The following is a 13,094-nucleotide window of genomic DNA, read 5'->3' on the forward strand; positions in this document are numbered from 1 at the left end:
CGGCATCCAGCCAAGGGGAACAGGTGCGCCCGCTGGAGGACGGAAGCTCTGACGGCTGGGGAGGGGCAGAGACATGGGCTGGGTCGTCGGGGACAGCGTGGTCCAGGGAAGCCCCTCTGGGCACAAGGAACTCTTGCCTGCTGCTGGTGGGAGCCTACACTTACGGCACAATCACTTCGGCAAACAACCGGGGGCTAATTTTACCAAAATCGAGAATGTGAGATACAGCGATTCCTCTCCTAGGTACTCACACGTGGGTGCACGCGCTCACACAAGTATTACATAGTGAGGGAGAAGTTTCGTGAACCCCTGCTTGCCCTCATTATGTGTGAAGCATGCTAGCACGCTAATTTTAAAAATTCTGTTCTCTCTCTCTATTCCATTCCATTGGTTTAAAAAAAAAAAAAAAAAGGTGCTGGCCATCTCATGACCCCACAATGGCTGTGACTTCCAGTTTGTAAACGCTGCCCACCCCCAAATTTTTGTACCTGTGCCTTTGAGAAAAAGGCAAGAATGTTTAAATCAGCAGTGAAGATGGTAGCAAAAAGCTAAAACAACCCAAATGTCCAGCCAGAGAAGGGTACTTAAACTGTGCTCTATTCACGCAACGTAATGCTCTGTAGCAGTGAAAGAAGAAAAACCCCAAACGGACCTCGGTGACACACATCTACACGGATAAATAGATCTCAGGAACACAATGCCGACTAACAAATAAGCAGAGTGCTGAAAAATATATATGATGTGAGGCCGCTTATAAAAACAGGCAAACCTAGGCTTAAAAACATGCACGTGGAAAAACCACAGAGAAAGGCAGGGGATGAACCCCAGGGGGCACCAGGGACACTGGATGGCGGAGCCCGGGTTCCTGAATGACCGTGTGGAGCAGAATCTCACGCCCCGACTCGCAGCGGACGGCACTGGGCTCTGACATCACCTACGAGGAAACCTTCGTGGCATGAAGCCAGTGGCACTTCAGGGTCTGTCAGAGCGGTCAGCTCACCCTAACTGCTTATACATGAGCACACAAACGTACCTGTGACTGAAATCACCTCATTTCCACAATCCAATCTGTGGTTTTAAACAGCTGCTCTAAGACCCAGGAACCCTCTGCCTCAGGCCTTTGCTCATGCACTTCTCGGTGTGGGACGGCCCCCTTGTTCTCATCTGGTCCCTGAGCTCTCGACCCGGATGCCTCCCTGATGAGGCCAGGCCCTCCTGTGCTCCCCTCTCATGGTACCCGATGTTCCCCTCCGTGGCTCCTGTCCCACGTGTGGTCGACCTCAGTCTCCCCTGCTGGACCGAGAGCTCCGAGACGCATATCGCTCCACCTCCTGTGCTGGCCCACAGCACGTGCTCCGTGGAAACGTGTGGACGGAACCACCACCCGCGATGGGCCAGACCCTGCGGCATCACCAGCCTCACGGCTCCCCAAGTGCGTTCCATGAGCCTCGGGCTTCACCTCCCTGAATCTTGTTGTCATGACAACCCAGTGAGACCCTCATTTTACCAGACAAGAATACGAATTGTAGAGAGGCGGAGTCCCTGTGAGTAGACGGGTACCCCCATGCTACGGACGAAAACGAGGCCCAGAATGAGCTGGAAGGTGGGGGAACCAGCACTCCGTTCCAGGTCAACTGACTCCAGAGCCCAAGCTCTTGTCCCAGTGAGCGGATGCCTGGACCAGGACCTGCGGTCAGAGGCTGAAGGTGACGGCGACCAGACGATGATAAAGGCAGCGGACACCCACCTCAGCAGCCCCGACCACGTGCCGGGCACCCGCTCGTCAGCCCTACAACAACCCTGCAAGGTGGGTACAGCTATCCCTCTTTTCCAGGCAAGGAAACCAAGGCACAGAAGCCCACGCAACCTGCTCAGATCCTGGGAGGCCCTCTCTCTGCACCCTCAGCCCCCTCACAGCACTGACCTGAGCACCTAAGCTCTTAATCAAACACCAGAGAGGCCAACCTGCATTTCGGGGGAGCGGTTCACGGGGATGAAGACGGCGGGCTTTGCTGGGGGCCTGGCCAGGGCAGAGGCTGCCGCAGGAGGAGCTGATGGAGGGGCAGGAGTCTCGGCCAGACCGCTGGGCACTGGGCTCTGGCCCCTGGCCCCGGGCGGAGCTGGTGGCAGATGCGTTGGGGCCGACCCTACACTGCCCTCTGCCGGCTCATCCGCTGGGGCCTCCTCGGGTCCAGACTCCGCTGAGGACTCAGACTCCTCCTCTTCTGCCTCCTGGTAGTGGCGCTTCCGGTGGGCCCCGCTGAGGCTGCTGATCTTCTCCAGACCCTGGGCTGCCACGTCATCGGGCTTCCTGCTGGGAGAGCCAGAAGTCAGACCCTAGGACGGGCCAGTCAACCTGAAGCAGCTCTGGGTTGCTGCAGGCTCCTCAGAGGCCAGGACGTAAAGGCCACGCCCCCTTCTGCCACAGGGCCTTTGCACCCGCTGTCCATGCTCCCAGAAGACAACTGCTCCCTTACTTGATTCCAAGTAAGGAATCTTTCCCTTACCGTGTAGCCTCAATCACCTCCCCCACCCGCCTCCATCCTCTTCTACCTGCTCTTTTCTGCTTAGTGCTCACCAGCACTAAATATATATGTATTCACTGGATCACTGCCCATCTCCCCACCATTAGAATGTGAGTTTCTTAAGGGAAGAAATTTAATTTTTGTGCCCTGCTCTATTCCTAGGGCCCACAGGAGAGCCTGAGATGCAGTTTGCACTTGATAAGCAGTCGTTAAATGCACAAGGCTTAACAGGCCAGTACTGGAAATGAGCAGAGAGGGCCAAGTGTGAGAGCAGTGGGCAGGGGCCTGGGCTGGGGGGAGCACACGGGCCCCATCTAACGCTGGCTGCTCTGTGGGAAGGCCAGCTGGTGCGGCCACATCATCCAACTGGTCAAGACCAGGGGGGACCCTGGATTTTAATGTGAAATCTCCTAATTCTTAAATGTTGACTGTTGAATAGTGTCTCCCCAAAATTCATGGCCACCCAGATGCTCAGACTGTGACCTTATTTGGAAACAGGGTCTTCAGGATGTCATTAAGATGAGGTCATACTAGATTAGGATGGGCCCTAAATCCAATGACTGGTGTCCTTATAAGAAAACAGAGACCCAGGGGACTTCCTTGGTGGTCCAGTGGTTAAGACTCCGTGCTCCCAATGCAGGGGGCACGGGTTCAATCTCTGGTCGGGGAACTAGGATCCCGCATGCTGCGTGGCCAGAAAAGAAAAAGAAAAAAGAAAACAGAGACCCAGACACAGACAGCAGGCCATGGAAGACACACAGAGGATGCCACGTGACGATGAGGCAGAGACTGCGGTGACGTGTTTCCAGCCACGGAGCACCCAGGATGGCTGGCACCACCAGAAGCTGGGGGAGAGGCTGGAACAGATTCTCTGGCTTCCAGCAGGAACCAACCCCGCCAACACCTTGACTTTGGACTTCTGGCGGTCAGAACCACAAGAATAAATTCCTCTTGTTTCAAGGTCCCCAGTTTGTGGTGACCTGTTACCGCAGCCCTAGGAGACTCATACATGTGCAAAAGATCCAAATGCCTAATGACGCTACATGAACCAAACAAAACCTGCTCATGGGCTAAATCAAATCCTTGACCTCCTTGATGACAACTTCTAGCCTACTCGTCCCTGCAAAAGCTGGAAGGACCTGTAATGCAGGACTCGGCGTTGCAGGAGGACACCAGCATCCTGGCGTAAGAACTTTGCCGTCCTGTGTACTGTAGGATATTTCGCATTATCTGAGGCCTCCACCCATTTGAGGCATTTTAGCACACGGGTCACTGCAAATGTATTTTCTCATAGCCCCAGAAGACGCCATGACCCTTGAGCCCCCCGGGAGTCCTGGAGGGAAGGGCGGGCTTCAGGGAGGAGGTAGCCGACTCACTCTTTGGTGCGGTACATGCGGCCCCCAGTGCCCAGTTTGGACGTGGTGTAAAACAGCCTCATTTCAGCTTCCGAAACCCGGACTTCGCTCAATTTCTGGAGCATCTCTGCTCTCTGGGGAAGGAAATGCGTGTGTTACACATCTGGCATCACGATTCTCTCTTCAGAAGGGAAGCTGAGACTCTAGATAAAATTCCAGCATCACTAACACCTACAATCTTTTTTAAACCGAAGGTCGAACTGCAATTACCATCCTTCACGGAGTTCTTAACGCCGACAGACGCGTGAGCTTAGGGTGGCTTTTCGCCCCCTTACGGAGTCTGGGGTTGGATAAACAAGGCTCTCTTTGCACCACGGTGTGTCGTAAGGGAAGATCAGCGACTATCCAGATGCCCATCAACGGGAGATGGAATAAATAAAGTAGGGCCCATTTGTATAATGCAAGACTTCCCGGCAGTTAGTACAAGGGAGGAACAGCTGTGTGTGTGACAGGAAGTGGCCCCCACTCTGCCTTGAATGAAGCAGTGAGCGGGGGCGGGTCCAGTTGGTTCCTTTCCCCTGGGTGAGCAATTCATGAGTGTTTATTTTGTTATTCTTGAAATTACACAGATATTTTATATCTGCTTTTATATGTGTATATGTATATATGTATATACATATACACACACACATATTTCATAATCGATAAAAAACAACGTACAGAACAGCAAGAAAAGATGCTCACAGGATTTAAATAGGACACACTCACAGGACGGTGAGCCTCCCCTGCATGAAGGGCTCCAGGGACCAAGCATCAGAGCTGCTAACGGGAGGCCTGTGTGTCCCCTGGTGGACACAGCACGCCGTGTGGTCACCTTGCCAGAAAGACTAACGAGAGAGAATCTCCTGAAGCCTCTAGATCAGGGTTTCTCAGTCTTCACACTACTGGCATTTGGGGCCAGATAATTTTTTGATGTTATGAGCACTGCAGGCTGCTTAACAGCATCCCAGACCTCTACCCCCCAGGTGCCAGTAGCATCCCCCAAATCGTCACAACCCCAAATATGTCCAGACTTGGCCAAATGTTCCCGGGGATGGGGGGCAAAACTGTCCCAGTGGAGAGTCACTGCCCCAGACCCAAATACCAATTTATAGGGAATTCGGAGGGTGAAAGAACATGTTTATATCAGAGATAAAAAGTTTTTCATCCAGACCGTGGGAAAGTCTCTGAGACAAACAAACCAATCTCTCCAACAAATATAAGGGGGAAAGACAAGAGATGAGGGTGGAGAGCATCTATGAAACAATTAGAAATTGGACTATTTACTGGATATCTAATGGTATTTTGAAAACATTTAGACATGCTAATGGCACTGTGGTAATTTGAAACGGTCCTTATTTTAGAGATGCAAACTGAAATATGCAGGGATATGTATATGGGTTGAATGGTGGCCCTCTGAAAAGATATATCCATGTCCCAGAATGGGATCTTATTCAGAAAAAGGGCCTTTTTAAGTTAAGGGTAATTAGCTTAAGGATCTCAAGATGAAATCCTGAATTATCCAGGTGAGTCCTAAATTCAAAGACAAGTGTCCCTGGGACTTCCCTGGCGGTCCAGTGGTTAAGACCCTGCGCTTCCACTGCAGGCGGCACAGGTTCCATCCCTGGTCGGGAACTAAGATCCTGCATGCCACATGGTGCAGTCAAAACATTTTTTAAAAAAAAGAAAAAGAAAAAGACAAGTGTCCTTATCAGAGATACACAGAGGAGGGACACACAGGGGAGCAGGCCACATAAAGACAGAGGCAGAGACTGGAGCAACGTGGCCATGAGCCGAGGAAACCTGGAGCCACAGGAGCTGGAAGAGGCCAGGTAGGACCGTCCCCTGGAAACTTCAGAAGGGGCACAGCCCTGCTGACACCTCGATTTCAGACTTCTGGCTTCCAGATCAGTGAGAGAACACATCTCCATTGTTGTAAGCCACCCAGTTTGTGGTCACTTGTCAAGGCAGCCACAGAAACTAGTACAGATTGATGCTGCCTGGGCTCTGACCCAGGGGGTGGGAAAGTGACCGGCCGTGGACATGACCAAGGTTGACCATGAGCCTGACAACTGTTGGAGCTGGTGACAGGTACACTAGAGCCCATGACACTATTATCTCTACCTTTATATATGTTTGAATTTGTCATTACAAAATTTTCTCCTTAAAAACATATTAAGCAAAAAAGGTTAAAATTCTCCAGAATGAAGTTAAAAAATAAACAACAAAATGAATGAGGGGGGAAAATAAAAAGTGAGCACGTTGATCGACCAACTCCTGGTTCAACAAACATGTGGCCTCCACAAAGCTGGACCCGTCCCAGACTGACAGACACCCAAGTAGCACGTCCCCCAAGGACTGGAAAGGTTCTGGATCTGTGTGTCCCATACCGGGCACTAGTCACACGTGGCTATTTGCATTTAAGTTAATTAAAACTAAATCACATTAAAAATCCAATTCCTCGGCCACACTGGCCACATCTCAAGCGCTCAACAGCCACGTGTGGCTGCTGACCACTGTACTGGACACTGCAGACACAGAACTCGTCCCCCCTTCTGGAAAGTTCTATCCGACAGTCCAGCCACAGGGATCACGTCGGGGGTCACAGACACCCCGACCCATCCCTCGCCGCGCAGACAGAGTGTGCATACCTGGCGCTTCTTCTCCTTCTGGTCTAAGATTCTCTGCAGCGTCTTCCGCTCTTTCTTGGTCAGGGGCTTCTTCTCCTTCTTGGACAGGGGAGGGGCTTTGGTCTTCTTCTTCTTCTTGCCGGGCAGGACGAGCGCGTTGCTTGCATCGACTCCTTTCAACGTGCCCTTATCTGAAAAGACACGCTCGCCTGACCCACAGCCCTGGAGGACGGAGAGCGCGGATGCCCACAAGTCTCAAGATGCTGCATTAACGCCGTTTTCCTCTGGGCTGACCCTCCTGCCCACAGTGAGAGCCACCCGAGCACCCACATAGGAACGGGGGCGCAGGCCCGTCACACCTTCATTCCACCGGTCCACCCAGCACCCGCCACGGGTCAGCCGTCCTCGCGTTGCGGGGACAGGGATGGGGGCGCAGCAAGGAGGGAACAGGCTGCAACAGTGCCTCCCTCCCAGCGGCGCCCTGAGTTCAGCGGGACTGTGGGATCAAAACCATCTTTACAATAACTCTGAAAGACGCTCTCTCACGCGTGTACAGTGGACTGAGTCCCAAGCTTGCGTCACATCTATTTTTAAATGGTGGCGTTTGGGACTTCCCTGGCGGTCCAGTGGTTAGGACTCCGCGTTTCCACCGCCAGGGGCACGGGTTCAATCCCTGGTCGGGGAACTAAGATCCCGAAAGCCGCGTGGCGTGGCCAAAAAAAAAAAAAAAACGTCGGAGTTTGAAAGTATACGTTTCAGACCAAAATCCAGCTCCCTTATCACTCTTCAACTCAAACCTACGGCAGCACCATGGGGAGGAGGGGGCTTGGGGAGCACCTATTTCTGCCTCGCGCCCAACGCTGGAGTCCCCGTACGAGCAGTGTCTGACTTTCATTAACTGCTCAGGCTTTGTACATCTTTATGACGTTACCAAGTGTAGGAGAGGTTGTGTGCTCCTCAGTAAGAAGAATGAGACTATTTTAAGCAATACAAGCCATCCATTCTGCAGGTCTCAAACAGAATTAAAAGCAGGGGGAAAAAAAGAAAAGAGTGTACAGCAGCATTTTCCAAAGGCTCCAAATCGTGTGACGTGGTGACAGCTAAAGGAGTGTGTGCTTGTACGCGCTTGTGTTTCAAAATCTCTCGGTTTTAATTTCTAGTACGGTAAATATCGACAGACACGACCCACACTAACAAAAGCACTCTGGGGTCCTCAATTTTTAGGAATGTGAAAGGGTTCTTGGTGCAAAAAATTTGAGAACCACTGTGCTATAGAAGAAAAGGGGGCGGGGGAGATGTGCTAAAAATAAAAATAAGAAAAAGGGTGATGATATTGGATCGGGGAAAGCTCTCTGAAGAAGGTAACCTGCTTTATAGTCTTGTAAGATCCCTCTGGCCCCTGAGAAAGGCAGGGATAGACAGAGATGTCTTGTTCTGGGGTGAGAAACAACTTTCCCCAAATCTTTGAGTCTAATAGACCTCAGGTCCCTCTGCTTTCACCCAACTGTCAGTCCAGGGGTCTTCTGCCCTCTTAGAGGTGCCATCTCACTTCCTGAGCTGTCACTGCTGTTACAATGGATGACACCCATCACAGGACAACGTCACATCTCTACAGCTTGTCTTTACTTTTCAAAGCATTCTCGTTTCAGTCACAAACATATTCTCCCAAAATACCACCTCCATGACTCTGAGATCAGGTAGGATGACTGTTACTGCTGGACCCATTTGACAGCTGAGAACACTGAGGCACAGAGATGTCAGGCGATTTGCTTCAACTCCCAGCTTATCCCTGCAACTTCCGAGGAGGGAATTCGGACTCCAGATTCCCACTCTGACAATCTTTCCTATAACCTCACTGCCTTCCGGGTCCAAGAGGAGAGTGTGGAAGAAGAGGCCGATTAGTGGGTCGAGGGAAGCAGGCTTCCCCAGCGGCCCCGGCTCTCTCTCCCTCCCTCCACCTCCTGAATCTAGACTCACTCTTCCCTAACGCCTAAATCTGCTTGGACCTCAGGGATGCTATACAAGCAGCTGGATGAGTCCAACTTTGAAATGTGTTCAGTCTCAGGGGCCTGCAAGACAGCTGAACCCACTCAATCACTTCAGCCCAACTCTCCCCCGAAACTGGACCCATCATGGTCGCCAATGGCCTCCCCAGTGTTACATCCACGGTTCTTTCTCTCCCTGCCTGATCCCACGGCCACATCTGACACAGACGGTGGGTCTTCCTCTTGGTCCCCGGACAACCACACTCTCCCAGGGTTCTCCTCCCACCTCACTGGACCGGACTCGTTGCCTCAGCGAGCCAGTCTGGTCTTCAGACTTCAAATAAATATCATCTATACACAGATGATTCCAAACTGCTATCTCCCCTGGACTTGCCTCTCTCAAGCGTCCGATTCAGCAGCTGCCTGCTGACCCTTCTACTTGGATATCTGACAGGCCCCCCAAACCACTCATATCCAAAGCCAAGCTGCTGGCCTCCCCGCAAGCTGCCCATGCCTGCTTTCTCCAGCCTCCAGCCGCACGCCTGCGGATTCGTTCTTGACATGTCCTTTGTTCTTGCGCACAGCCAGAACAAAGCTCCATCTTCCAAATACATCTTGAATCCAACCACCTCTCACCACCTCTACTGCTGCCTCCCTGGTCCAAGCATCAACTCCTGCCAGAGTCAATGTACTCAGCAGCCTCCTATCAGATCGCCCAGATTCTCTGCCCTCTACTGCTTTTCCTCAACACAGCAAAGTGATGCTGTTAAAACCTAAGCCCTGGGCTTCCCTGGTGGCGCAGTGGTTGAGAATCTGCCTGCCAATGCAGGGGACACAGGTTCAAGCCCTGGTCCGGGAAGATCTTCCACGTGCCGCGGAGCAACTAAGCCCGTACGCCACAACTACTGAGCCTGTGCTCTAGAGCCCGCGAGCCACAACTACTGAGCCCGCGTGCTGCAACTACTGAAGCCTGCATGCCTAGAGCCCATGCTTTGCAACAAGCGAAGCCACCACAATGAGAAGCCCACGCACCACAACGAAGAGTAGCCCCCGCTCGCAGCAACTAGAGAAAGCCCGTTTGCAGCAACGAAGACCCAACGCAGCCAAAAATAAATAAATAAAATAAATTTATTAAAAAACAAAAACAAAAGAAACCTAAGACCACCCTGTGTCCCTCCTCTGCTCTCAACTCTGCAGGGCCACCATCCTCACCATGACCCACCAGGCCCTACAAGATCCTGACCCCATTTTAAATTTCATCTCCACTCAGCCATTCTGACTGCCTTCAGGTCTTAACAAAGGATTCAATGCTTTCTCAGTGGGGCCTTCCCCCCCCCATCCCGCCATGAAACACTGCAACCTGCCCAAACCTCTTGTGCTTTATCTCTTTAGTATGAATGTATGCAAAACGTCCTATGTACTTTGTGTTTATCTTTGCTTGTCTCTTCCCAGGAGCATCTGAACTCTGCAGGGCAGGGATTTTTTTCCTTAATCTCCTCTTCTGTTACTCTCCTAGAATAGTGCCTGGCACATGATAGCCATTCCTAACAAAACGGAGGAGTCTGGGCAGAAATGTTAAGCAGCCTGGAGCTAAGCAGACAGGTCTGGGCTGAAAAATACAAACTTAGGGGTCGCTGGTAGGGAGGTTATAATCGAAGCCATCAGAATGGATGGAATTACCTTGTAATTCCTTGCCCAAACTCCCCCTATAGCTATACTAGGGCTGGACCCCACTGGAAAGAAACTCCAGGTATTGTTCCAAATTCAGTTAAAACGAAACTGTCACTATTCCCCCTTCCTTTGTATCATCTGGGGGGGGCTGTCTCTCCGTGTCTCCCGCCCGCGTCGCGGAGGCAGGGCATAGTCCGGAAGCCCTTCGGCCCCCATTGGCCAGCCCTGGCCCCGAGGCCCTGGTTGGTCCCTCCCCCGAATCCCTGCCCTCGTCCGGGGGCGCCTTACTTACCCTCCAGTTCCAGCCGCACAGCGGGAGGCTCGGGAGGGCCCTTCGAGGGGCCGGGGGCCGCCTGCTGACGCCCCTTGATGTTGTACCTCCGGCGCAGCTTCCCCATGGCGCCCGGCTCCTGTTCTGCTCCTGGAGGTCCTACGTCCAGCGCACTACGAAGCCCAACCCACGTGCGCTCCCACCGAGCGTTCCGGCCGGAAAATTTCCGGGCTGCGCTCTCGCGAGAGCTGAAACTAACGGAGTACCTGGGGGCGAGGCTGAAGGCGGTGCCACGCTGAAAGCCGGGGCCGGCCGGCGGCGGAGGCGGGACCAAGTTAGAGGAGGGGGCGGGGCTACGGAGGGCTCAGTTTAAGCCCAGGACTGTTCTCACAGAGGTGTGGTCTGAGTCTCTAAATACCAGTATTGATTTGGCTATTTGGTAATGGGAGTGTTCTGTCACTTTTAAAAATATAACCCTGCCCCAATACAATCTTCTTCCCTCTTTTTTTTGCTTATCTGCATTTTCTGATATTCCTACAAGAAACAGTTGTGTAATAAAAAGGCCCTAAATATTTCCATTACAGTGACAGGTAGAACTAAAAGAAGGCATCTATTAGACAACTTTGAATTCTCATGACCACATCCCATTGTGTGTAGCGCACTGGGAAATAATGTATTTTCTGAATCCTGTAATTATCTTGCGACTAGGACATCTATATTGTGTCTCCTTTTTTCTGTTAAAAGCATTAATTGGTTAAGGGCAAACATTTAAATTATACCACAAAAAAAGTGAAGGCACTAGGCGTTATTTTAGAATTTTAGAAAGGATAAAGTTATTTTTAAGACTTATTTAAAGTTACTGCCCCAGGAAAAACATTTGAATAACCCAGAACAAGATCTGGCTGCAGAGCAGGTAAGCAATAAATTGTTGTTGATTGGAATGAATGAATGAATGAAGAGTGTGATTAATGTGGATAAGCTTCCCTCTTCCCCCGAAAAGCAAAAGCAAAAGCAATAACAAACCCCCCTTTTGTTGTGGTCATCCATTTACAATGCTTGGTGTCAGTTTATTTATCTCTTGTAAAAATAAAATACAGTGTGTGTGTGTGGAAAAAAAAAAAAAACCCCATGAACACACAGGTGATGTGTGAGAGGATTTAGATGGTATACATATGAACATGCTTTTAATTAATTAAAAAGGATCTGGGGGGAAAAAGTTATAATGAGCAAATCAAACCTGTGTTTTCATGGGTTTTATTGCTTAGGATGATAGTGATCTACAGTTTCTTCTTTAAATATGTTTATTTAAGTAAATAAAAAGTGTGTTCATCTTCAAATTATTAGGTAGGTAATAGAACATTCTCTTATATTTTCTTCTAAAATATTATATACCAAAGTATTATCTCCAGAAGTTATAAAGAACATTCTATAAAGCAAAAGGAGAAAAGGCAAATACACAACAGCATGGATCTCATTAATATAATGTTGAAAAGAAGCCAATCACAAAAGATCATACTTTATGATCCAATTCACATAAAGTTCAAAAACAGGCAAAATGAATCCCCTAAATTTTGGAGGGGGCATAGTGAATGGGAGAGGGCAAAGGGAGCCTTTTTGCAAAGCTGGTAATGTTCCTTTTCTCAACCTGGGTGCTGGTCACCTTGTGTGTCGTTTAAATTCATGGAGAGGCACCTTATGATTTGTGTGTTTTTCTGTTTGTATGCTATACTTCAATATAAAAAAAATTTACTTTAAAAAAAAGAAGAAATATAAGGCCAGTGAATATATGAAAACCTCACCAGGAATCTAGAAAAATGTAAGTTCAAAAAGAGGCAATTTTTCACTCTTTGGGTTGACAAAAGTTAAGTTTTATTTTCCTGGTTGTCTCAAAAAATGTCTGGTTAGACATGGTTTGTTTGATTTAGGATGCAAACAAGGCCCTTGCGTTGTATTTGGTTATAATAGCTCTTAAGTCTTTTAAAACCAGTAAATCTCCCCTGCCTTCATTTTTTATGTCATTTACTTATTGAGGAAACTGGGTCGTTAATCCTGTTGAATGCTCCACATTCTGGCTTTAGCTGATTGCTTCTGCTGCTTCTAATTTTTTTCCTCCATCCCCCATATTTCCTGTAAACTGTTGGTTAGATGTGGAGGCCACATCAAGTTAGGGTCCAAAGTGTTTGGCAAGAATCCATCATAGGTGGCGCTGGTACTTCTGTCACTAAGACTGGCGGGTCCAGGTCCTGACCACCTGGCCCCTCCTTTTTTAAGTTCCCCACCGACCTGCCACCTTTTGGATTTAGTGTCTTGATGATCGTGGCCTGGACCCGTCATTTCATTAAGGAGTGCAAACGGATTTTCTAATTTCTAATTTTCTAATCTCTTTCACTCCCTCCTCATTTACTAGCGGGACTTTCCTAAAAAGAACTTTCGGTCCTCGACTATTTTGTGACTCTGAAAGAGAGTTCTCTGAAGAAGGTTAGGAGGGATGCTTAATGCTTTTCTTTTAAACCTTTCAGAATGAATGAATCAGCTCGTGCCCATGCCATCGGCAACGGTGGCCACTTTTGGGGTGTCATTAGAAATTCAGCGATATATAAAATGTATACAGTTCATAT

General features: G+C 49.8%; 1 protein-coding gene across 2 annotated transcripts in view; it reads right to left on the minus strand.

Annotated features, from left to right (window-relative positions):
* The window catches only part of DHX37 (DEAH-box helicase 37), a 29,061-nt gene extending 18,378 nt beyond the window's left edge, over positions 1 to 10,683 (minus strand). Inside the window, exons 1-4 of one of the 2 annotated variants that reach the window (XM_061169536.1) lie at positions 10,498 to 10,683; positions 6,571 to 6,740; positions 3,902 to 4,014; positions 1,966 to 2,311 (exon numbers count right to left, since the gene is read on the minus strand). In XM_061169536.1, the coding sequence (XP_061025519.1) occupies positions 1,966 to 2,311; positions 3,902 to 4,014; positions 6,571 to 6,740; positions 10,498 to 10,603 (735 nt within the window). In that variant the 5' untranslated portion in view covers positions 10,604 to 10,683. Of the gene's footprint in view, positions 1 to 1,965; positions 2,315 to 3,901; positions 4,015 to 6,570; positions 6,741 to 10,497 lie in introns of both variants that reach the window. The other variant, XM_061169535.1, reaches the window with a different exon arrangement.
* Positions 10,684 to 13,094: the final 2,411 nt, after the last annotated feature.

This window comes from Eubalaena glacialis, chromosome 15 (genome assembly GCF_028564815.1).
Source record: "Eubalaena glacialis isolate mEubGla1 chromosome 15, mEubGla1.1.hap2.+ XY, whole genome shotgun sequence".
NCBI lineage: Eukaryota > Metazoa > Chordata > Mammalia > Artiodactyla > Balaenidae > Eubalaena > Eubalaena glacialis.